Source organism: Aegilops tauschii, chromosome 2 (assembly GCF_002575655.3).
Source record: "Aegilops tauschii subsp. strangulata cultivar AL8/78 chromosome 2, Aet v6.0, whole genome shotgun sequence".
NCBI lineage: Eukaryota > Viridiplantae > Streptophyta > Magnoliopsida > Poales > Poaceae > Aegilops > Aegilops tauschii.
In genome coordinates, this window is record NC_053036.3 from 162,314,673 (window position 1) to 162,340,030 (window position 25,358).

Below are 25,358 nucleotides of genomic sequence, written 5' to 3' on the forward strand. Positions count from 1 at the left end.
GAAGAAGGTCAACAATGGGGGAAGAACACGAGCTCAAGAGATAAAATTCATTGGGGAAGAAAACCCCCTTTTATAGGTGGGGAAAAAAATCTAACCGTTATGCTCACAGCCCGCACAGAGTGGTACTACCGCTCGACCTCATGGTACTACCGCTAGGGATAGCGGTACTACCTCAAAGGGTAGCGGTACTACTGCTTGCGAGCGGTACTAAAAAATACATCCGTGCCTACCACCGCTGGACTTGTGACAAGTTTTTGGTCCGGAGCGGTACTACCGCTGTAGTAGCCGCGGTAGTACCGCTCTGGAGCGGTAGTAAAAAATTACATCCGCTCCTGTCCGCGGTAGTACCGCTGCAGCCTTTTCAGAACACCAAAACTGCCACAACTTCTGCAAACGGACTCCGAATTCAACGAAACCAAGTTTGTTGGAAAGCTAGCGACAAGGGCTAACACAATCTTGAGAGAACTAACAATAAGAAGGAAATTAGAAAAGGCCCAAAAGAAAATGGTGAGAACCCTTTCTCGAAAAAGACCGATAAAACCTCCAACACCGAAAACGCGATAGAAGAAGCATATGAAATCCGTTTTTGATGTACTAGAGCTTGTCATGAAGATAACCACAAGATCTAAAACCTCAAAAGAAAATATAAATAAGAATCAAGAAATATGATGCAAGGATGCAATGGTTTTAGCTCTCGACAAACGATACGATCACGCTACTCACTTGAGAGCCCCCTTGATAGTACAGCTATCGATCCTATAACCCGGTCTCCAAACTATCACCATGAGACCGGTAAAATATAAAACCTATCAAGGGAAAACCTTTGCCTTGCATGAAGTCCACTTGAGCTAGATGATGACGATCTTGACTCCCTCAAGTTGAACCACCTTTCTTGATTGCGTTGGGTCGATGAAGATTAGATGATTGCTCCCCCATACTCCACTATGGGTGAGCCACTCTTCGGCACATCTTCACAAGTCCATTGACACCACAATGGACGGCAAGCATCAAGCACTTGATCTCTTCGTGATGCTCCACTTGAGCTTGCGCACGGAATTCTTGATGACGATCACCACTTGATGTCATCCTCTCCATTGGTTGAGTGATATCTTTCTCTTGACACAAGCCCATGAACACGTACCATGAGATCACCTGATCCCACTCGATGTATCTTCTATGCTTTGTGTGATGATCAACTTGAATCACTCTCTGTACTTAGTCTTGATCAACTTTGACTCTTTCCAACTCTATGACCAATCTTTGGATAATTCCTTAATACCACCTTGGTTAACTCATAAACTCCTTGAAACCAACACATGTACTTTAAGAAATACCTATGGACAAATCCTTCAAATATAACTCAATCCAACCCTTAGTCCATAGAGAATGTAACAATTACCAAAACCACACAGGCACCGCATGTTCCTTTCAGCCGGGCGCCACCGCGTTCCCACCGCTCGCTCATCTGCGATTCTAGAGGACGACGATGCCGACAGCACACTACCCGCGGCCACGTCCCCTCCACCTACCGGAGTAGCCGGCGAAGTAAGGCCCAACACCTCGGCCGCCGTGCTGCCCGCAGCGGAGGTGGGTTCCGGCGAAAAGGCGGCAGAGGAGCCCATACCCGAGGTCCTCCAGGGGACGGGGGTCTCTCAGGCCCTCAAACAGGACGACACCGCCAGGCTCGCCGAGGGCCGCCCCGAGGGCCGGGAAGGCAGCGCTCGAAGATGGAGGCAATGCAGCAGCTGCCGCGGCGAAGAAGAGCAAATGGGCCGCCAAAGACGAGTAAGTTCCCGTGCCCGCTCTCGCGCCTCAGCATGTATCCCTTGAGTAAGTCTAAACTGGCCCCAGTTTGCGCAGGCGGGCCATTGACGATCAGAAGAAGAAGACGAAGAAGTCGGGGGTGAAGACAGCCCCTAGCTCGAAGGGGGCGCCAATGCCCACCGGGAGCCCGAGCGGCGTGGGGAAGCCGCCCGACGTCCTAGCGCCGAAGCGGGCCGCCCTGGTGTCGAGGAGAGGCCGACCGCCCCACCAGAGCCGTGCGGGGGCGCGATCACCGAGGCTGAGGTGGGCCAGCCTCAATTGCCCCCCCTCGGGGGGTAGGGGCGCGTCCCTCGCGGGGCCTGATGCGGAAGGAGGCGGCGCCGGAGAAGAACGGGGTGCCAAACCTTGCATCTGCCGCCCCCCTCGGCGCGACGACGGAGGTCGCGCCCGCCTCCAACGCTCCCGAGACCGGTGCGGCGAGCCCCTGTGACGTGCCACAGCGACCAAGCGTGAAACGAGTCCTGGCATGCCCCCCGCTACAGGTGCGCGTCGCCGAGGCATTCCTAGCCATGACACCCGCGGGCACCAAGGAGCCGAGCCTGGGCCGTGCCCTCACGCTCGTGAGCTACCGCGCCTTGCTCAGGCATGGGGCTTTGAGTGACGCCAAGGCCGCGCTCGATCGGCTCAGGGCAGACTTCCAGGTTGCCGAGGCGCGCCTTACTGAAGAGCGTCTGAAATTTGCCGACGGGTGGCGCCAGCTCAACGTCACCACGAAGATGGCCCAACGTCAGAACGAGGCCACCCGTGCGGAAAGCGAGAAGGAGACCGGTGAGGTGAAATCAGCTTGCACGACTGCACTCGCAGAGGCCGAGGCGGCCGCTAAGCACCGCAAGGAGGCGGAGGCCAGCCTGAAGGCGCTCCTGGACGAACGGGCCACGCAGTCGCAGCAGCTCCAATCGCGGGAGGATGATTTCAAAGAGCGCGAGGCAAAGCTCGCAACCCGTGAGTCGGACCTGGCGAGGGTGTCGACCGAGAAGGCAGTGGAACGCGAGCGCGTGGAGACTCTGGGGCGCTAGGTGACCGACGCTCAGGAGGCCCACGCGAAGCATGTGTCCGAAGTCAACGCCCAGCTGGAGGCTAAGGAGAAGAAGGCCCAAGCGGACGCTGACGCGAAGGTTGAGGCTGAGCGCTCAAGGCTGGCCGAGGAGCATGGCAGGGAGCAGAAGCAGTGGGAGGGCGACTTGGAGAAGGAGCGTGAGAAGTTCCGGCAAGAAATTGCCGAACTCAAGACGGCGCTCGACGCGAATCAGGGGCGACAGTCCGAACGCCCCACAACACTCCACTCTCCTGAGCTCCGAGCCCGTGGCGCCCTGCGGTCCATCTGCAGGGAGAGGCTTGAAACTCCCCTCGTGCCCAGCGACGCTGACTTTCCTGAATTCGCCTCCAAGCTCGTGGAGCAGCTCGAAGAAGGGGCCCGAAAGGTGGACGACATCTTGGAGGAGGAGCGCCGTGACCTCTTCTTTCAGGCGGCCACGCGCGTCTTCAGCCACCTCCTCCACGGCGATCCCAACTTTGACTTTGGCAGGGTGATAGCTCCCATTCTGAAGCGTTCCATGATGGCCTCGCGGAGGCGAGGCGCTGCTTGGGAAGTTCTCCTGCGATAGCGACACGGGCTCCCACGAGGTTGAAGAAGGTGATGGCGACGGTGCTGACAGCGGTGGCGACGCTTCCCTTTAGGACTCCACTTCTTTACCTAAAACAGACTGACGCGGTCTCGCAGTGGCATGAAAACAATAACTTTTGTTGGAGTATTTTAATGCTATAATGAATGCATGTGCTCTCGCGGGGTTTCCTCCTGATGCTACGTCAGGACCCAGCCCCGTGCGAGCTTCAACCGTTGCTGGTATGTCAGGTCGCGATGCCTAGACAAGGCCAGAAGGCGAGGGGCACCGGAGGCTACTGAAGGCTCCTGAGGCATAATGCTCAGGAAACCCTCTTTTGACGTGCAAACGGTCCACGCGGGGGAAAACACCAGCATTCGCGAGACCGCCTCCGGAGGTGTCCAAACTTAGCTTTTGCCACGCCTGATAGCCTTCCGCTTGCAGGGCGCACCTCACGGAATCTCCCAAGTGACCCGTTCCTGAATCGTCCTGCATACAAAAGGTCCCCCCGGGGGCGGCGCGTGCTAGTCAGCTCACTCATGGCCCTTACGCGAGGAGACCGGACACCAAGGACCTTGGTGGGGTGGCGTGTGCAGGAGCAGGCCCGCTAGCCGGAGCCCGGTCACTTGGGTTTTTCAGCGATCTCATTTTGTAACATCCCAAATTTTCAATTTGGAATGTTATACATAGGCCATTCATGCATATCATATTTTTACTGCATTGTTGCTTTGCGATCCTCGAAATTCTAAGCAACTCAAGGACCCACGGAGAGAGTTGGGGATTTCACTATACGGATTTCATGTTTTTCATACTTGAATTTTATCAAATATCGAAACAAGGATCACTTTGGTTTTAATTATTTTTCTCACCGAAAATATTTCATATTAAAATATAAGAGAGGAGATAATATGACTTCTTCAAAATAAAGGGAATATTGAAGGAAAAATATTAAGATCAAATAAATAATATTTTTGGACTTTTATTGCTATTTTATTTGAATTAGGAAAAATATGCGTTTTTTCAAAATTGCATTAGAGGCCCAAATAAATGTTCACTTTGTCCGCAATATTATTAGAGGACCGTGAAAATTTATTTCAGGATTTTTGGACTCCGTTTAGTATTTCTTTTATTTGTTTTTTCGCGTTAGGATTTATTAAAAAAAACCCGCCGAACCGAACTGGGCCGAGGCCAGCTGGCCCAGCCGCCGTGCCGCATTCCCCGTCCCGTGCCGCGGCCGGACTCGGAGGAGTCCGAGCCGCGCCTGCCGCCGCGACCCCCTCCCCAAGTCGGGCGCCGCCGCCACCTCGCCCCCCCTTTAAAAGCCCATCCCGGGGCCCCTAGGAGCCCCGAGTCACCGCCGCCGCCTACCCACGCCAGCCCCGCCGCCGAGCCCGCGCCGCCCGCCGCCCGCTCTGCGCTGCGCCGCTCGCCGCCGCTGCCGCGCCGCGCCACCGCTCGCCCGCGCCGCCCCTCCTCGCTGGAGCTGCGCCGCACGTCGCCGGAGCCGCCGCCGTCCCGATCCGATCTGAGCCGCCAGTTTTTTTCGGTTTTTAGGTAAAAACCCCGGTTCTTTTAAAAAACCCTAGATGCGTTTTTTTATTTTATCGGTTCGGTTTTCTCGGTTTAAGTTATTTAGCGGACGTTCGTCCGTACGTTCGTTTTAACGAACGCTGTTCATCCGTTAGCCGCAGACAGCGAATGTTTGTTCGTTAGACTGTTCGTCAGTTTTTTTCCAGGGTTTTTCCGCGATTATTTCCGATCGCGATTTCTGCCCTAATCTTCATTTTAGTTTATATTTTCGCTCGTTTATCCAAATCAGGTGAAACAAGCGCCTAGATCTTCGTCTCGAAGCCCTCTTTCTGTTTAACCAACTTGAACAAGATTTCAGTACTGTAAAATTTGACTTTAGTCCAGATTAGTAAATGGATCTTGTTTCTTTCGTAGTTTGAGTTTCGTTGCTCCGTTTGATTTGATTCTTTTTGCAAACCGAAGTTCTTCAGTTGAACTTTCTGGTTAGATCTTCTTATTTGAGTTTTACCCGTGCATATTTGCTTGAGTGCTTATGTATGCTATTGTTTGTTTGCGATAGAATTCCCGGAGTGCGAAGCGTGCTACTACGAGTCACTAGGTTTTGCGGATTGTCAGCAAGGCAAGTCACACATTGATCATACTCCTTTACTACCCAATTTTTATGCATTAGTTTCAACCCTCACACATTGCATGAGTAAGATCTCTTAACATGTAGGTCTGGGAACTAGATGATGAGGTAGAACCTATTGCCCTGTTTATTATCAAACCCTTGAGAGTTATTTCTATGTTATGCTTATATTGCCATGCTATGCTCGTAGACGTGGACTGGGTTTGAGAGTATCCATGACAGATGTGAGATTGCTAATTAATGGTTCAACTTAAGGTGGCAACTTTAATACACATCTGGGTGGATTGCTTGTGGGCACCTGGAGAATCCAGTGTTGTCCTAGGATATCCCGGAGTACCCGTGTGATCATCCTATGGTCCGCCACCCAGGCTCAAAGGGATCATAAGATTATTCATGCTAGAAACTTCCGTGTGAAGCCACAAGCCATTATGGGCTCTGGCATAGTTGAGTATGTTGCGTGACCTCTTTCAGTGGTAGGCTAGTAGATGTAGAGGGAAAGTAGGTGTAACTGTCTACCCAGAGTAAAGAGTTAATGCTTCTGAAAGACTGTGTCCCGGTCATCCGTTTCTCAAACACCATGTAGTGTGAGAAATCAAACGGAGGAGATCGAGTCTTGTGGGGAAAAGTGCGCAAACCTCTGCAGAGTGTATAAACTAATCATGGTTAGCCGTGTCCCCTGTTATGGACATCTTGAGTATCTGGTACTTGAATTATTGATTTGATCTCATCACTCTAAATTAATCTGTTGGGATGATAATGACTACTTTAATTGGGATTGAGTTGGAGGACCCTTCTCAATGATGTTTCAACCACCATGATAGTTAAATAAAGTCTATTCCTTTGTTGTAGGAAAAAATTGGCTTTTCGCAAAAACAATATAACCATAGAGCCTCCACCAGCCATATATGCATGTAGTGATAGCATTTATCTATTCATTGCTCTACTGTGTTATATTGCCAACATATTCCATGTGCTGACCCGTTTCGGGCTGCAACATATCATGTTGCAGACTTTTCAGACGACGAGTAAGGTGCCATAGGCCGTTTGTCATGCACTCAGCTATGCCGTTGGAGTTGATGGACTCACTTTATCTTCCAAGCCTTCCGCTGTTATCTTATTTAGATGGCCTTAAGCCATATTTATTGTAATAAGTTCTCTTTTGAGACATTCGATGTAATAAGTGTGTGATTGCTACTCTGTTATAAATCCTTTGAGTACTGTGTGTGTCAGCATTACCGATCCAGGGATGACACTGACAGAGATTTGACCATCTAAGGTCGGATCACTACACATTTAATTTTCCAACAGCATGGAGCATGGGGTTTCCACTGGGGCGTGGGCATGATTGCGGTTTGATCGTTCTGCAAGTGCGGGCATGGGGCTTCCACTGGGACGTGGGCGGGAGCTCTGTCGAGAGTCTCTGGGGCATGTACATCCCCATTTCGTTCGTATGCGTGACTATCACGGGCAGAAATTGCGGAGGTGTCGGATGTTCTAGGCACTAGACTCAGGAACTCCTTCCTCTGTTTCCAGGTAGTCTACGCCAGGCTCTTGATGTAGTTGTATGTTGTCAGAATCCGCAACATGGGGAGCGACGCGCGCCTAACGACTGCGGCCATTACATGAAGAGGTAGGGCACCAAGGACCTTAACGAGGTGGCGTGCACGGGCCTAGCCCGCGAACCAGAGCTCGATCACTTGGATCTAGCGGCACTGCAGGGACGGACCCAAGCACAGACGCCGTGCTGAATTCTTTTTTATGGAATGACCAGGAGAGAAAATGCGGGCGCGCGGCACTCAAGGTGGCAAGGAGTCGAACTCAAAGTTGTGAGGGAAAAATAAGCTTATCGAAGCATAGTCAGATGTGCCTATCACAATTAAAACCCAGGTCATAAAATATTTGAGGCATTGCCTCTGGAGAGGCCCAGATCTGGAGGACCATAGGCCTGCAATAGTGGCTTGGAATACTGTCTGCAGACCAAAGAACCAAGGGGGATTGGGAGTGTTGGACATCTTTGTACAGAACAAAGCCCTACTACTCAAGAATCTTTGCAAATTCTACAACAGGCACAACATTCCCTCGGTCAATTTAATTTGGGAGTCCTATTACAGTAATGGAACATTGCTAGGCAACAGTTGGATAGGATCTTTCTGGTGGAAAGCCAACATCAAGCTCATTGATAATTACAAATCTTTGTCCAGATGCAACATAGGTGATGGAATAAGTGCACCCTTTTGGTCCCACCTTTGGAATTCTGCTTGTCTGCAAGATATGTTTCCACACCTTTTTTCTTCTGTGAAAAATAAGGAAACAATAGTGCACTCAGTCTTGCAACTTGAATATCTGGAAGATCTCTTTCATTTGCCTTTGACAGTTCAAGCTTTTGAGGAATTTAAAAGTATGGAGGACATTTGTGCTTTATTAAGGACATATAAATGCAATGATTGCACTGATACTTCGATTTATATCTGGGGCAATGAACAATTCTCAGTGGCTAAGGCCTACAGAATCATGATGGGACTTAAAATAGTGCCTCAGCAATTTCAATGAATTTGGAATAGTTCTGGCCAGCCCAAGCATAAGGTGTTCTTCTGGAGACTTCTTCATGACAGACTAAACACAAGGAATTTATTAAGGAAGAAAACTTTTCATCTGGACAACTACAATTGTGCACTTAATAATTGCCAGCAGGAGGAAACATTACAACACCTCTTTTGGACCTGCCCCTTTGCCTCACAATGTTGGGATTTAATCTACCCTTCAAGGCAGGATAATGCCTTAGTTTTAGAAGCATTTGCTGACCTCAAGCAGCAGCTACATGTGCCCTTCTTCATGGAAATTATCATACTAGCTTCCTGGGCCATTTGGGTCTCAAGAAACAATCTCATCTTCCAGGCTATACAACCCAGTACTCAGAGGTGGAAAGACATTTTCTTGGAGGAACTCAACCTGCTCAAATACAGGATCAAAAAGAGCTATGCTAGGGCTTTCTTCTCCTGGCTTGATAATCTTACTTTGTAACTTCTCTAGGAGTAGCTTTTGGTTTCTTCTTTCCTTTTTTTTTCTTTTCTTTCTCTCTTTCTTCTAGTCTCTTGGAAGGCTCACCTCAAGCCTTGTGTATATTCAGTTTGTATATTTGTTACTTTATTTGAAATATATAAAAATTGCAGTGGGGTGTTGTCCTACTACTGTGTACAATCAAAAAGATTCATTACACAACCAAAAGGAAATGTTGCTGCCCCGTCTGGCACGAGCCAGCTTGAGGTTGATGCAGCTGTACGACACCCTCAATTTGTACAAACCAAAAAGTCACCTGGCAGTGTGGTGCTGAGGGAATGTCGAGCCGCTTGCTGAAGTCCCTCGCGGGAGCTTATCGCTCAGGGGCCGAGAGGCTCCCGATGTTTTGGGGGCTCGGAGGGACAGGGGGCTCGTGCGGCTCCATCATGACCTGCGCCAACCTTTGGAAGGTTGCACTAGCGTTCTCTAGGCCTAAGGGCATGCGAGTGTAGTTGGTGGCGAGGCCCCTGCTCAGGCTGATGTGTGACGGCCAAAAGAGGTCCTGTGAGCAGGCTCTATTGAGGCCCGCGAGGTCAATGCACATGCGCACCTTGCCGCCCTTCTCGGGGATGATGATTGGGTCGGAGGACCTCGTGAGGCGGTGCCTGCCATGGATGGCTTGAGCTTCCTACAACTTGTGGGTCTCCTGAACGATGAACTCTTGCTCCTCTGGCGCCCTGCGCTGCGCTCCTTGCTTGATGGGGCATGCGTCAAGGCACGCCTCCAAGTGGTGACCGAACACCTCCCTCAGTACACCGGTCAGGTCAGATGCTTTCCAGGCGAAAGCCCTCGAGCCCTCCCGAAGGGAGGCACCAAGCGCGCATTATTATGCGGGAGGAGGGCGAGGCTTGGGCTGGTGCCATCAGCCGACAAGTTCTTCGCCTCGGGGAGGTCTTGGGAGAGCAACCGCTTCTTATTTGTGGGAGCGGCCTCGGGAGGCTTTGTGGCATCCTTGCCATTGGAATGCGCGGCCGCGGTAGCCCGATAGGCATGCTCGAGCGAGCAGACCGCGTCCTTCTCGTTGTAGGCAATGGTAATGACACCACTACAGCCAGGCATCTTGAGGACGTTGTAGCCATGGTGGGTTGCTGCCATGAACTTGGCGAGTGCCAGATATCCCCGGATGGCGTTGTATCAGAGGCCGATGTGCGCCACGTAGAAGTCGACGAGCTCAGTGTGGTAGTTGTGGCGGGTGCCAAAGATGACAGGGTGGCGCACTTGCCCCAGGGGATGGTAGACCCATTTGTCACCCCGGAGAAGAGTCTGGTCGGCTCGAGCTGGTCATAGGGAACTTGGAGCATCTCGAAGGTCTCGATGGAGATCACGTTGAGGCCGACGCCCCCGTCGATGAGGGTCTTGGTGACCGCGATGTTACTAATGGTGGGGGTGCACAGCATGGGGAGCACGCCAGCAACGGCTATGGACTTGAGATGGTCCTTGGAGTCAAAGGAAATGGCGTACTCTGACCACTTGAGGGGCCGCGCAGCCTCAGGCCTCGAGAGGGCAGCGTTCACCTCACGATAGAACTGCTTGAAGAGGCGACTGGATGCGGGGGCCTGAGCTCCCGCGAGGACGCAGGCTACCGCGCGAGGCTCCCAGTAGCCCCAAACCCCCTTGTCAGGCTGGTTGACGTCATTCCTCCCTGGTGGCAGCAGCGGTGGTGGAAGGGCAGCGCCGGCCTGAGGATGCGCCTCATGAGGCTGATCACGCCAGGTGCCCTCTCGAGGCTGGTCGTGCCAGGCACCCTCATGAGGCTGATTGCACCAGGCCTAGCGGCAGTCGCCGTTGCTGCTGCGGTTGTCCCATCGACCGCCATTCCGGCCTCCTCCACGTCCGGCGCCGTGGTCACTACGATCCCCTCGGTGTCCCAGACACTCATCGCGAAGTGACTTGAGCTCCTGGCAGTCCTCAGTGTTGTGGGTGCGCACATTAAGCTAGACGTAGAACACGCAGTTGTCCTTCTCGGGCTCATCGCGGTCACAGCAGTGCTTCTGCTCAGGTTCCACTGCCAGCACGGCAGGGCCCTTACGCTTGACGTCCTTGCCGTTGGCCTTGTTGTCGTCTGCCATGGCGTTGGGGTCGTTGTGGATGAAGAGGCGGCCTTCCTCGGCCTTGGCGCACTTTTCGGCGAAGTTAAACAGCTCCAGCGTCAAGTCTAGATCATCGTTGATGGCGAGCTTCTCGCGCATCTTGGCGTCTGTGACGCCGGAGGAAAACACCGAGATGATGGCCTCATCGGAGGCGTGCGGGATCTTGCGGCGCACCTAGCTGAAGCGCTGGATGAACTTGCAAAGGGTCTTGCCAAGGCACTACTTCACACGCCGTAGGTCGTTGACGGTGAGGGTGAGGGAGTCCTGGATTAAGGGGTTCTCGGGCCACCGGCCCATTGCTTACGGGCCGGACTGATGGGCTATTATGGAGCCGAACTAGGGCGTGGACCCATGATCGGACAGGAGATCTTCGGAGTCGTGGTGCACTACAAAAAAAGACACATCTGTAACATTTTGTCCCGAACGATTTTTTTTCTGTCATGCTTATGACACTTCTATGACGATAATTGTGACAAAAGCACGTATCATCATAGATGTGGTGGGCTCCTACTTCTATGACAAAAAATCATGACAGAAAATGGGCTTTTTGTCCTGGGCGGACCGGGGACGAACCTGCATGACATTCTTTGGGCCGTCCATGACGGAAAAAATCGTGGTAGAAGCGAGGGCGAGGAAAATTTCCGGGAGTTCCCCGTTACTGTGGGTGGTCGGGGCCGAGTGATGCATCGAGGTTTGCACATTTCTCTCGTACACTATGCACGTGTGTGCGAGGCGTTCGCTTACTGAACCCTAGCGATTGCACTGGCTACACGTTACTGAACCCGAGCGATCGATCGATCCCTGGCTCTTAACCGAACCCGATTGAGCGATTCCTTCGCTACTGCTGCTAACTAAAGCCGATCGAACCTGCTGCCTCTTGATGAACAGTGAGCATTGTTGGCGGTTGGATGAACAGTTCCCGGCGGGGGTTGGATGAACAGGACCCGTGGTACTAGAGGCCGTTGCCGCTGGATGAACAGGACCCCGATCGAGCCGGTTGGGGGTGGATGAACAGGACCCCGTGGAGGGCTGGTTGAACAGTAGCCGATGGAGGTTGGATGAACAACACCCCGTGGAGGGCTGGTTGAACAATAGCCGGGGGAGGCTGGATGAACAGGAGCCCGTGGAGGCAGGAGGGAGACGCCGTGGATGAACAGTCGCAGGTGGAGGCTGGAGGAGGTCGAGGGTGGATGAATAGTAGCCCGTGGAGGCTGGAGTGAGGCAGTAGACGGTGGACGAACAGTAGCCCGTGGAGTCCTGTTTTGCGGTATGACACACCCCTCCTGATGAACAGGACCCCGTTTCGACCATAGGAGGTCGAAGAGAAGTCCGTTTCCTCCGTTTTGCGGTACACCACACCCCTCCCGATCAATAGGACCCCATTTCGACCGTAGGAGGTCGATGAGAAGTCCGTTTCCTCCGTTTTGCGGTATGCCAAACCCCTCCCGATGAAAAGGATCCCGTTTCGACCGTAGGCGGTCGAACAGAAGGCCATTTCCTCCGTTATGCGGTATGCCAGGCCTTGTTTGGGTTGTTCCGTCCAAGCTGGTTGGCTCCCGATGAACAAGACGCATTCCATTGCCTCCCGATGAACACGACACATATTCTCCATTCCGACCCAGCCGGTTGGCTGCCAATGAACAGGACGCTGTTGCTGCCCTCCGCTGCCTCTCGATGTACACAAACCCTGGCCGTACGTATGCACGAGTAGGCATTCGAGACCCCGCCCGTATGTACGTACGTGGCCGTATTTACTTTCTTGCACCCTGGATGTACGTACGTATACATGATATAGACGGGACTGCGTGACATGCTACGTCCGCGCCTCTACTACGACACGTGCCCTTCCTTACTCGGCCACGGTTCATCGCTGCAGCCTGCAGACAGACCAATCGACCGGTATGTACGTACACGTACGCGACCAGACAGACAACCCTACATATGGTTCGTCCAGGTGGGTCCCAGCTATCAAGGAAGTAAGGAGGCACTTCCCTGCGTGCAAAGATATAGCTGGTGGGTCCCAGCTGTCAGGGGGAGAATCATATTTTTTGCCCCTAATATGGACACACTTCCTGGCGTGCGTAGATGTAGCTGGTGTGTCCCAGCAGTCAGGGGGGAAACATTTTATCGTGAAATACGGTGGCCCGTCCGGTGGGTTCCTACTGTCAGGTGGAGGAACCATTATTTTGCGCATAATAAGGAGGCACTTCCTTGCTGTGGCTGTGGACATAGATGCCAGCCTCTCCACGTACATTTCTCTTCCAATGGAAGTCGTTCCTTGACCACATTGACTACGCCGCGCCGAGAGCACCAAGGCGGTGGACGACGGCGAGGCCTAGGAAGGGGACGACGCGGAGCCGGGGAAGACGCGACAGTGGATGCCCACGCGGAGTGGAGTGCGAGGGTTAACTGGTTCAGCTGCATTGTGAGGCTGCCGGCGCCGCAGAATAACAGGGGTTGTGGGTGAGTAGAGGGATGGCCTGGCCAGAGGTTCGAGTAGGGTGGGGCGGTGATGCCTGTGCGGCAGCAGAGCCGGCCACGGGAGGCAGGAGCAGGCGGCACGACCGGTGCTGGTTTGGGCGGCTGGAGCAAGAAGACCAGAGGTTGAAGAAGCACTACGGCCGTTGGATGGACATCGTACGGTCACTGGAGCTAGAATCGTTCATATTGACTAAGTTGACAAAGCCCTCCGCCCACGTCAACTTAGTAGGCCCACAAGTCAGCCTCCCACTATGGTGGGTCCCAGCTAGCAGGGGGATTATTCATTTTTTTGTGCGTAATAAGGAGGCACTTCCTTGCGTGCGAAGATATAGTTGGTGGGTCCGAGCTTTCAGTGGGGGGAATGTTTTTTCGTGAAATACAAAGGCCCTTCCAGTGGGTCCCAGCTGTCAGGTGGAGGAATCATAATTTTGCGCGTAATAAGGAGGCACTTCCTTGCGTGCGGATGTGGACCCAGCTGTCAGCCTCTCCACGTACAGTCCTCTTCCGATGGATGTCGTTCATTGACCATGTTGACCATGCTGTGCCGAGAGCACCAGGGCGGTGGATGACGGTGAGGCCTAGGAAGGGAACGACACGGAGCCAGGGAAGACTCGGCAGTTGTTTCCCACGCGAAGGGGAGTACGAGGGTTTACTGGTTTGTCTTGTGTCGCCGGAGAATAACAACAGGTGTGGGTGAGTAGAGGGATGGCCAGACCAACGATGGGAGTAGGGTGGGGCGGTGAGGCTTGCGCGGTAGCATAGCCGGCCACGGGAGGAGGGAGCAGGCAGTCCCGCCGGCGCTGGTTTGAGTGGCTGGAGCAGGAAGAGCGGAGATTGAAGAAACATGACGGCCGTTGGATGGACATCCAACAGTAACTGCTCTCGTGTATTGACTAAGTTGACGAGGCCTTGCGTGCATCAATCTTTTTTAGGAAAGCGTACACGTTAACCTATAGTAGGCGCACGAGTCAGCCTCAAATATGTGGAAAACAGCATACAACCCATCTGCCATTATTTCTAATAATTTACAGCCCATTTGCTAATTCTTAAGGTTTTTTTGGAGCCTATATTCTTTTTGTTAGCATTACAGCCCATATTGTGGCCACGGTTAAAAAATTATACGAAATTTTGCATATTTCGGTGCGGTCCGAACTATTTTTAATCCCGAAATTTCGAGTCACATTCAAACTAATTTGAAAAATAAATTTATATCAATATAAAATCCAAATAATTGTCCACGCATAAAAATCATTGGAATTTAAAATCTCGAAATGAAAAAAAAGAAATTTGAAACTAATATCCGGTTTGATGTGTTTTAAAAATGTACAACCCATTTCTCATTACTAATAGCCCATTTTCTAGGCAAGCCGAATGAAGCTCTCCTCATCTTGAAAGATTTGCAGCCCAGTAGGGCTGACAAAGCAAGTAGGCCTCGGTTGGGTATTCTGCAAAAGAACAAAAAAACTAGGCCAACCATTTTCAGAAAGAAAAATACTACTGGGCTGGTCTTGTCGTAAACATAAAAGAAAAGGCTGACTTGACAGGCCAGAGTGCCCCGCACAGCCCAGTTGACACCCTGCTTCCGTCTCAAAAACAAAAATAACTGGGCGAGCTGCTGGGTCCCTGGTGTCAGACGCTCGTTGTACAATTCTCTCGTTTATTGACTACGTTGACAATGGCATGGGACCCAGATGTCAGAAATCCATTAGGAGGAACCATTTTTTGGCTTGAAATAAGGAGGCACGTGCTTGCGTACTGCCATGAACCTGGTGGGTCCCTGTTGTCATCCTCTCCATGTATAATCATCTCTTGATTGTGTATGCGTCAACCTAGTAGGCCCACAAGTCAGCCTCTAAACCCGTGGCGGACAAATACAACCCATCTAAAAAAATAACAACCCATTCCATACGTTCAAACAGAAAGTTCAACATTCAGAGCAGAGTAACATGTCTGATCCAGATATAGAGTACTGAACTTCCACGTTAACAACCATCATAGCCAAGTTAACTATCTACTCCCACTAATACTCTATTAGTCTACAAGTACTAACTTACTCTTAGCTAACTAGACGATGCCGGCCGACATCTACGGTACACGCTAAACGCCGACACCGACGTCCTCCTCCTTTCCTTGGACTTGCCAGAGGTGCGATAGGGCGCATTGCTCGCGCGTGTTGGCCCTTTCCATGCCGGCGTGGTCCACCGAAGCTTCGGCTTATAAGCGGGAAACCCACTTGTCGAGCTGGTAGTAAAATTCGGCGTTGCGAACGCGTGCGTGCCCGACAACCTCCAGGGCTATTTGTCGGGCACTGGCCTGCACATAGTCGGCCCAGTTGCGGGCGCTCTGCTCGCGACTCAGAGTGTCGGTGCGCTGCCACTCCATGCCCCGCTGGCGACGCAAATCGGCGATACGCTGCTCCTCCGCCAGGCGGTCGCGCTCGAACAAGTCCTGATACTCCGCATTGCCATCTAAAGACCGATAGAATGCCTCCTCCCTCCGTCTGCCTTCCGGTGAAAAACCGAACACTAGTTCCGGCGGTGACCGCCTCCGGCGTCGCCTATTGCGGACGGTTGGGGGCATGGCGGACATGGCGAGAGCGAGGACAAGTGGCGAGCGACGTCGGGCCGGTGGGGGCTTATGAGGATAGGGCGAGTTGGGTGATGGTGCCACCGGAGAACGCCGGGAACCAGTAATTATAGGCAGAAGGTAGGTGAACCAGCATGTCGCGGGAAACGTGACGGTCATCGGAATTCAATGCATAAGCAGGCATGGCCTAGTGGGCCAACTTGCCGTGGAAAACTAGAAAAACTGAAATTATGACTGTGCCATCCCGTCCCGCCCCGTCAGTGGTGCGTCCCGCCCGTGCTGGGTCACACGTCGACATGACTATCAAACGAGTGTGCTCGATTCATCCAGATGAGGTACATGCGTGATCCGCTGGTTATTCGCATAGGATCGAGTCGGTCGGATAGTGTGTGTGTAGGATCGCAATAGCTGATGAACGTTCGCTGGGAGATAAGGCATTTGCGAACATTTTTGCTGGCAGTTTCTTCAGATTCACATGGCATTTTCTTCAGAACAGCATGTAAGTTTCTTCAGAGGTAGGCATTTTTATTCAAAAAACTGCCACCTTCGGATCTTGCGTCGCAATTAAAACTGCCAGGAGCGTATTAGTAGGCTAGCTAGTGATCGATCAGTAACTTGTAGACACTGAGCGAACAGAAATAAGGAACTGCTAGTAACTTGTAAACACTGAGAACACAGAAATAAGGATCATGCTGTGCACAGTAGTAAGAGACGATCCGTTCGAAATGTTCACACGAGACTCACAGGCCTGGCATTGTAATATGTTCACATTAGTAGCCCAAATTCACAACCAACTAGTACGATTCCCATACATAAGATCAACATGTTAATGCATCTCAATGATTCACAGATCATATACAAATATGTAGCTCCAAAAGCAAAGATCTAGAAAAAAACATCTGTTCTTCCTACTAACATGGATGCTTCTCTGGGCCAATATTCAGTACAGAGTGAAAGACACATTTGTTTGTGAAGTCTACAATTCCTCTTACAAACGTAAGTGGTTTCACCAACAGCTGGAACCATGAGAATGAACCACACATGATGGAGGAACATCCACTGCAATATGATTTGGTCTTCTCTCGATCACACGGCGAGACTATTTTCGGAATACAAACTTTAACTTAGGCAAAATGATGCCGATTGTATAGCCAAAGCAAAGCAATGAATCACCTAGTGTTGGCCAATAAATAGTACAATACTACTTTTGTGCAGTCCATGAAGTGACTATCCAATCTTTATATGTCTATTTTCAAATGGCATTACATGCAGTGACTATACTATTCTCTTGTGTAGTTCCACCAAAATTGCGGTCACTTTGTTTGTTTGCCAAATAGCAACGGGCAGACATCCACTACTAGGGAAAAGCCTAGCAGTAGCACGGGTATTTTGCCTAGCAGCAGCGCGTGGTGCCGCACTACTGATAAGGCGCTACAGCTAACATGTAGCAGTAGCGCTTGCCGTCCCGCGCTACTGCTATACATGGCTAGCAGCAGCGGGCTTTGGTGCCACACGCTGCTGCTAATAGCTGCAGCGCTTTTGACCAGGACGTGTTACTGGTAAGAGAGCGCTACTGCTAACTTTATTGCCCTCGCTACTTCTAGTTTTATTAGTTTCTATTTTTTCCTGCATATTTGTTTTGTATTCGAACAGGCTTTATACAATAATCTTTAGCATATCAAACACATACAAATGTAACCATAGCATATACATACAGATAGTCTCATCAAATCATGTCATCATAATAATCATGATCCAACACAAAGTGGTCTCTCATCATCATCTCGAAAATAGGGATATAGGTCTCGATTACTTGCAACTAGATTGTCATCCATATATACAATGATATACGCGAGAAGAGCTATCACTATGAGTGAGAGCGGAACTATGCAGTACATGAGTTTGTATCCCTCTCTCGCATTAGCGTGAACCTAAACTAACTACTGGCTGTCGCTCGGAAACCGGAAACCGGTACACCTGGGCCTGACACTCCGGCCACTCGTCGTATACTCCTGGCGTTGCACTTCTTCGTCATCGATGATCTATGCACCTACATCGTCACATGAGTCGATGATATGCAACATACATAGTTGAGCAACAGAAAGAGACATACTTGGCAAAAATAGAAGCAACATATCATAAGCATAAATAACAAAGTTCATCGTACCCAAAATGCCCTAACTAGAGTGATCTTCGCTAGTTGAGGAGGACGGTTTAAAAACATCACAAATAAAGTTTCGTCATGCATAACTCAAAGTTTCATTATTCAGAAAGTATGGACTAAATGGACAAAGTGTCATATATAGACAATCACTTCAACATGTCGTTCCATCCATCCAAGTCAGGGAGATAGTCCCCGAGCTTAGTGAAAGGCTTCAGGTCGAGACGCTGAGCGGCTACGCATGTTCAGACGTCTTCCCGTGACATTTGCCCTTCCTTGTAGAACAGACCTATTTTGTCGAGGACCTCCTTCACGATGACTTGGGCAAGTTCATGCTGGGTGCGATAGAACTCAGCTCGAAGTCGATGATCCGGGGTATCTCCTACGTTGTTTGCTCATTGCAGAATATGGGCATCGCCGGAATTAGGTGACATGCGAAGGTCCTGATGCTCCCGTCTGTACTCCAGCATGTGGTGTAGGACATAGAATCTATCACTATGAGAATCACTCGGTTGCTGGATGCAGCAGAAGTCGGTCTTATGGCCGAAGGCGGGCCTGCCGTCCTTTTTCTTCTTGTCCTTGATCTCTCCACCCCGCGCGTCGTAGTAAAAGATATCACTATCGAGAACAGACTTGATGTGGGTGTAATCCTTTTTGTTCAAGTTCTTCGACGAGTCCAAGTAAAGAGCGTGGGAGTATCGGGGGTAAAGGATGATGAGGACGGCGCGCCCGCCGCTGCGCAAAATAAGTACACCTCAAATTAATTAGCCTCCACCGTGCAAATGAATGATTGTAATCGAAGGAAGGATATCTGCGCGGATGACTTACATGGGATGATAAGGCACAAGAATCGTCTCCTTGTCCTTATTAGCGACCATAAAATCGATGATGTAGTCCCTCGCGTATTCACGGTGCTCTGCACAGACTTCCAAGAAGCCCTCGTGCATGAAGTACGGGTTAGCGACATAGATATAAGGTATGTGCTCAATCCCGATGATGTATTTCATGTTCAAGGCAAAAAGGCGGACAAACGTAAAATCCATCTTTTTAATTGAAACATGTTGAAGACGTAATCAAATCGAAGGAAGAACTTGTCCGCAGGGCATGAGTGGACATATGACTTTTGCCGCGGCACGTTAACCACATAGAGTGGGTATCCTGGATTTTCCGAGGCAATGAGGCTTTTCTCTCTCCGCAGCACATCGTCATGAAGTCTCCTTAGATTGCCGTGTGTGGCCTCTAACGCTGCCTTAGGTAGGATTGGTTCACCGGCGATATGCCATTCTGCCGCACAGGGGATAGGTACACGGTCTTGAACCTAAGGCTGCTGAGGCGGCTGGATCATAGAAGCAGCTTTGTTGCTTTTCCTCCATCTCTTCCTATGCTTCTTTCCTACTAGAAGTTCGTCTATAATACGTTCAGCCTCTGGAGGCGGCAATTCAGGCACCGACTCATGATGCTCAAACCCTGAGTATTCATCGTCATAGGCTCCAGTATTGAGATACTATTTAGTGTCATCGTCATCCTCATCCTCATCTATGGCGACTTCATCGTCGACTAATGGAGCGTCTTCCTCACCCCGTCCGCTATCACCCAGCACAACAACCGACGCTAATTGGGTAGGTGGGGTGTTGATGTTCATACCTTGCTGAGGTTGCGTGCTCGTGGGTAGGCTCCCGGCTGCCTCCAGACGAAGCAGACTCTTTGGCCACAACAGGACCCACCCATTGCAACCACCAAGCTGCCGCGGGGTCTCGTCGTCATCCCCCTAGTACCGGAGGAGCCAAATTCTCGTGGCCCGGACCTTGAAGACGTTAGGGGGGATCAGCCGGCTGTGGAACAATGGTTCCTTCGGCTTCATTATCGTCGCATTCCCCACGTCCACCTTCTGGTCGCCGATGGTGTACAATATGGTGCACGGGGTTACGTTGGCCTGCAAAGACATGTGTGCGACGTGAGACATCCGAAAGGCAACGCAAACGGGAGATCATACATTTATTGAAGAGGGCCGGTGTGACAGATACCGTGAGGGCGTCGAGCTCAGCCAAAGACGAAGCACTGCCGAGCACATCCGGGACGGAGGATGGGCTGCTATGAGCAGGTGCGGGAGCTGGTGCAGGAGCCGGTGCGGGAGCCGGTGCAGGAGCAGTTGCAGGTGCCGGTGCAACGCTAGTCGAGCTGCTCCCGAAGAAGTCGGCAAGGGTGAAGTCCGCTGCATCTTTTTCTGGATTTTGCCTGCTCCAACTGACAACGGCCGGAACCAAGCCACCAGAGAAATCTGCAATCGCCTGTTTTGCGGCAGCTACCGCTGTTGCGACTGTCTCAACTGATTTCTTCTCAACCGCAATCTCAACCTTCTTGTCGATGTTTTCTTCAACTAACCTCCGTCTTTCCTTTCTCTCATCCGTGGTCTCATGGTAGTACTTCTTCCACGTGGCGCCGTCTCCGACACCATGCACGCGTCCATACGACGGCCGAGTGTCCACCGGAGTCCTTTCAATATGTTCAACGCCCGGTTGAATGGAGTGTCCCACTTGGGCCTCGCCAATGCCTCAGACGGCGAGTCGCTTTCGGCCGCAATCCTGTGCTGCTCTCTCTGCAAAAGGAACAAGGATCATTTACAAATATGACTAAACGTGCAGTCGAATTGATAAGAAACTAAAATTACCAGCAGTCTAATGAACTCCGTCGTGACCGGGTCCGTCTCGAAAACCTTCTTGACTGAGTCCCAATGGCCAGACTTTCGTGTTCCGCGTCCTCCTTGGCCCATATGGACCTCTTCCCGCCGTAACCACGACTTCCGAGGTGGTGGCACCCTATGCTCCTTTGTTGAAGCCCCTTCATGTACTTTGACTTTTTTTGGCAGCTTCGGCCTCGCAAGCCGCCTTGAATATTTCAAACTGCTCTTCCATGATTGTCGGATTATCCTTTACAATCTCGGAGTAGGGCTCCTTTTTATTGACGATCCGATGTTTCACCCTTGCTTTCCAGGTGGCCAACATGTCGCTAAACTTGGTCATGGCGTGTTTGTTTATCTTCTTCATTGCCGGGTCCTTATCTGGATTTTTATATTTCTTTTCATCCCGGCCCGGGAACAAGAATATCTGGTGCAGCTTCTTTAGGAGGGAGGGCCTCATATTATCTATCTTTTTTAGTTTCTCATCGTTGATGGCGGCGGTTGTCCGTACGATGCAACCTATTTGATTGCCGTAGCACGATCGCGCTTCCTCGGGTGCTGTTGGCTCAAAAATGCTGTCGTCCATCTCTGTGACCACCAGTCTTGTAGTCATGAGCTGGTTTGGGCGCGTTGCCTCTTTGCTTTCGGTTCTATACCGGCTCCGCTAGTCTTGGCGCCGGTCTAAGTCTCAGCACTGGTCTCGGTGCCGGTCTCAGTCTCAGCACCGGTCTGGATGTCGGTCTCAGTCTCCGATGCAACAGGCGGGCCCAACAAGAACACCCGTCGATTGTCGGCAAGGTTCAAAAATTCATCTGCCGCCCGGTAGACATCGATGCAATCACCAGAATCCCGTCCTTCATCATTGCTAGCCATGTTTCCTATGATTAAATCTAGTCAATTAATTCTAGACCTAATAAAATGAATAATGACAGAAAAAGGCCTATGTTTTGCAGGAACGTTGATTCCTTCCCGGTGCGGCAAATCCCGGGCACTCGATATGTCCTAGTTTGTAGCACAAGCCATGCCAAAATTCACGGAAAATTTTGACATGACCTTTGCTAAAAAGTGGACAAATCGAGCAGCTGAAATTTGCCAGAACGGAAATGAATCAACATTCCGGCAAAACATAGGCCACTCGGCTTCATTCCCTGGAAACAACAAAAGGCCACTTGGGCACAATCGAACCACTTGAAACTCAATTCAAAAACCAAATATAGATTATATTTAGTTAACTACTGAACTAAATTTTACTCTAAACTAAACCCTACTGCCCTAATTAACATCTAGTTAAACAAACTCAATTCAAAAACTAAACCCTACTAAACTAATTAACATCTACATTATCTACTACTAAACATCTATTATTACCCTAACTAAAAAAGATCTACTATTAACCCTACTGCCCTAGTTAACTAGTGCCGCCACTACTACTAATTAACATCTACTACTACTAAAAAACATTATCTATGAACCCTACTACTAATTAACATCTACTACTGCTGCTAATTAACATGGCAGGAAGAAAATGCAGAGAGAGAGGAGGGGTGGGGGGCTTACAGAGAGGGGAGAGATGATGGCGGGGAGGTGCTCGGCGACGGAGGTAGGGACGGGGAGGGCAGGCTCGGGCTCGGGCAGCGGCGGTCCTGGGCGGGCTCGGGCGGCGGCGGTGAGGTTGAGGGCGGCGATAGTGAGGTCGTGGGCGGCCTCGGGCGGCGGCGGTGAGGGTGAGGGCGGCCTCGGGCGGCGGCGGTGAGGTTGAGGGCGGCCTCGGGGGTAGACGGTGAGGTTGCGTGCGTCGATGTCGGCAGGAGACGACGGCGAAGTGGGGCGACGGCGAATTGGGGAGACGGCGGCGAAGTGGGGCAAGGGATTTGGGGGAGAAGTGCTGGCCGGGGGGAGGGAAACCGCTGGTTAAGTTAAATATAGCGGTAGCGCGTTACTGAAAACGCGCTATAGCTAAGTTAGCTATAGCGCGTTTTATAAAAAGCGCTACTGCTATGCCTTTCTCCTTTTTTCCCTTTCACATTTATTTTTCTTTACATTTTATTTGTTTCCTTTCTCCTTTTTCTATTTCTTTCATTTTCATTTACTTTTCTATTTGCTTTTCATTTTATTTTATTTTCGTTAGCAGTAGCACCTTTCTACGTAAACACGCTGCTACAACAGTATTAGCGGTAGCGCTGTTTTTATAAGCCCGCTACTACTATGTGTAGCCTATCGGCTTAGTAGTGGGAATTTTAGTAGTAGCGCTTTTGGCGCGAGATGCGCTACTGCTACATGTGTATCTGTAGCGCGGTTATCCTGCACGCGCTACTGCTATTTAGCACTAGCGAGCTTTTTCAACAAGTGCTACTGCTAAAGTTCTGTGTATAAGGTTTTCCCTAGTAGTGATCTGTCTGCACAAATATCAAGCAGCTAGTAAACATATACCCCAGCTTGTATTTTCGGTTTAAACACATCTCTTCCGCTCAGCATCTGTCATGTTTTGCACTGGACAATTTGATACTATCATGTTTTACCCAAGACAATTTTGTACTGAATTGATTTGCTGGTATAGAGCAGAAATATAGCGCCTATTCTTCATCAGACCAAGGATATCCATGTTTGCACTGATGAAGAGGTGAAATCGATACAAGCAAAATTGAGCATCCAATCATTCAATCATGTCCTGTAGCTCCAATATAGGTCCATCCTGCCAATAAATTCACATGCAAACCACTAATATTACTATCTAATGACAGTACAAAAAGAACAACGAGATAGTAGAAAATCATGTACCTTCGTAATGAACAGCTCATAGTGCCACCAATTGGATATAACGGTTTGGAAGAAAACATGCTCCTAATGTTGAACCATTTGGACTTTTTGTGCAGTTCCACTAAAATTGAGCATCCCTGTTTGCACAGATATTGAAAGTGTGATTACTATAAAAGTGGCACTAGTTTAAGCATAGACTCACAAATATAAGCATTCCAATTTCTTCATGGGAAAAGGTAGCAAGACTGTTTCTAACCACCTGTTTGTAGGAATAAATAAGGCAACAACGGCCGATGTCAGGAAAGCATACATAGTATTTTCTTAAAAAACTGAACCATTCCTGACCTTTCCTATTCTTTTAAGCATATTTTGTGCAGTTCAACTAAAATAAAATGCCATCACTACCTTGACAATTCAGTGACACTATACAAAAAGAAATGCCTTACAATGTCAGGTATGTAATTGACAGGCATTAGAGACAAACATACACACCTCCTCTGATAACATAATGATCATTAATTTTAACAAAGGTGTGACTAGATTTACCGGGATAATTTGAGTGAACTCTACACCCTCTGTTCCTTAATATAATACGTTTTCCCAGTTCAATTTAAAGTACCCAAACGTCTAGTATTTAGAAAAATAGGTAGTAGTTTTCTTGAGCACATATCTGGGAAAGCTTGCCACACTTTATATATGTCCATACGCTAATGCAACACCATTCGAATAGTACAAATATACACTGATCCAGTGACTAGTGCAACAATAGAGTAGTTTTTCTATTACGGGGTACAGTACAATGGTTTTACTCAACAGATTTCCATAAGCTAGCACTGGAAGATTTCTATAAGCGTTAACAATACAAAATGTGAAGGTAACAAGTTTCAGCATTGGCATACTAGCTGTGCAACAACATTAAACCAAATACAAAAGTCTAAAAGTAACTAGCATTATTAACTAATGACAATAAAAAAAAATTGGAAACCATCTACCTTCAAGGTAAATATCATTTCGAACTCGAGGGGACTTGAAAAATTGCTATCCCAATCTTGATAATCGATCAAACATTAAAACTTGATCGAACGAATCAAGAAATCAGCCGGAGGAGGAGGTTCCCACTCTTGACCTTTCCTCTTCTCTTCATATCTTTTTGTGCATTTTAACCAAAATAAAATGACATCAACGCCTTGGCATTTTTGCTACACTATACAAAAAAATTGACTTATCTTATGAAAGTGAGGTATGTAATCTATAAGCATTTACAGTGCAAAAATCTGAAGGTAGTAAGAAGTTTCATCGTTGGTATACTGGTTGTGCAACAACATTAGAATGCCTTAGCTGAAAAATCTTTAATACATCCACAATCAACTGCTAACCCAAAAAAAATCTAGTGACATTAAATGGCATTGCTTAAATTTATCGGTGGCATTAGACTAAGTGCGACATTAGTTAAATGTGGCATCACTTTAGCAGTAGCATTGCTTGACTTTACCGCTGGCGTTATACTAACAACAAAAAAGTTGCAATAAGAGCATGGGAGGCCCATTCGGACAGTGGGCGCACCAGTATGATGTACCTCCACGGACGCATAGAGTGGTGAGGGAGGTATGGTTGCCCAGAGCAATAAATATCCAGGCAGCATATGTGGATTACGTCCCATTTTTGTTCTCTTTAGCCACCTTTTTCCTATGTGAGGACAACAAACCGATCGACCTGGTCATTCTCTATTGCGTTGTCATGCCTTTCTACCCCTTTTCACCCTTTTCAACCAAGAGACATGAGACTCATTCCTTAGCTACTGATTTTCCCCTTTTCAACCTAGATGCGGGTGCGATGCCTAGTCTCTTCGATAATACTTTCTCCCTTGCTTTCCTTATTCAACCCAGACATGGATTAGTCTGCAAGAAGTAGGGTTTCCTTTAATAGTGCAAATTAAGGTTTTCATCTATGTGACCAGCAGAGCAGA

The 25,358-nt window shown here is 49.7% G+C and overlaps 1 protein-coding gene across 2 annotated transcripts; it reads left to right on the plus strand.

Annotated features, from left to right (window-relative positions):
- The first annotated feature begins 297 nt into the window (after positions 1-297).
- LOC109736287 (uncharacterized) lies at positions 298-3,670 on the plus strand. Of its 2 annotated transcripts, none has more exons than XM_020295512.3 (2): positions 298-1,785; positions 1,852-3,670. In XM_020295512.3, the coding sequence occupies exon 2, from the start codon at positions 2,127-2,129 to the stop codon at positions 2,838-2,840; it is 714 nt and encodes a 237-aa protein (XP_020151101.1). In that variant the 5' UTR covers positions 298-1,785; positions 1,852-2,126; the 3' UTR covers positions 2,841-3,670. The 2 variants fall into 2 exon arrangements, with proteins under 2 accessions (XP_020151101.1, XP_020151100.1); XM_020295511.3 differs by having other exon boundaries at positions 1,861-3,670.
- Positions 3,671-25,358: the final 21,688 nt, after the last annotated feature.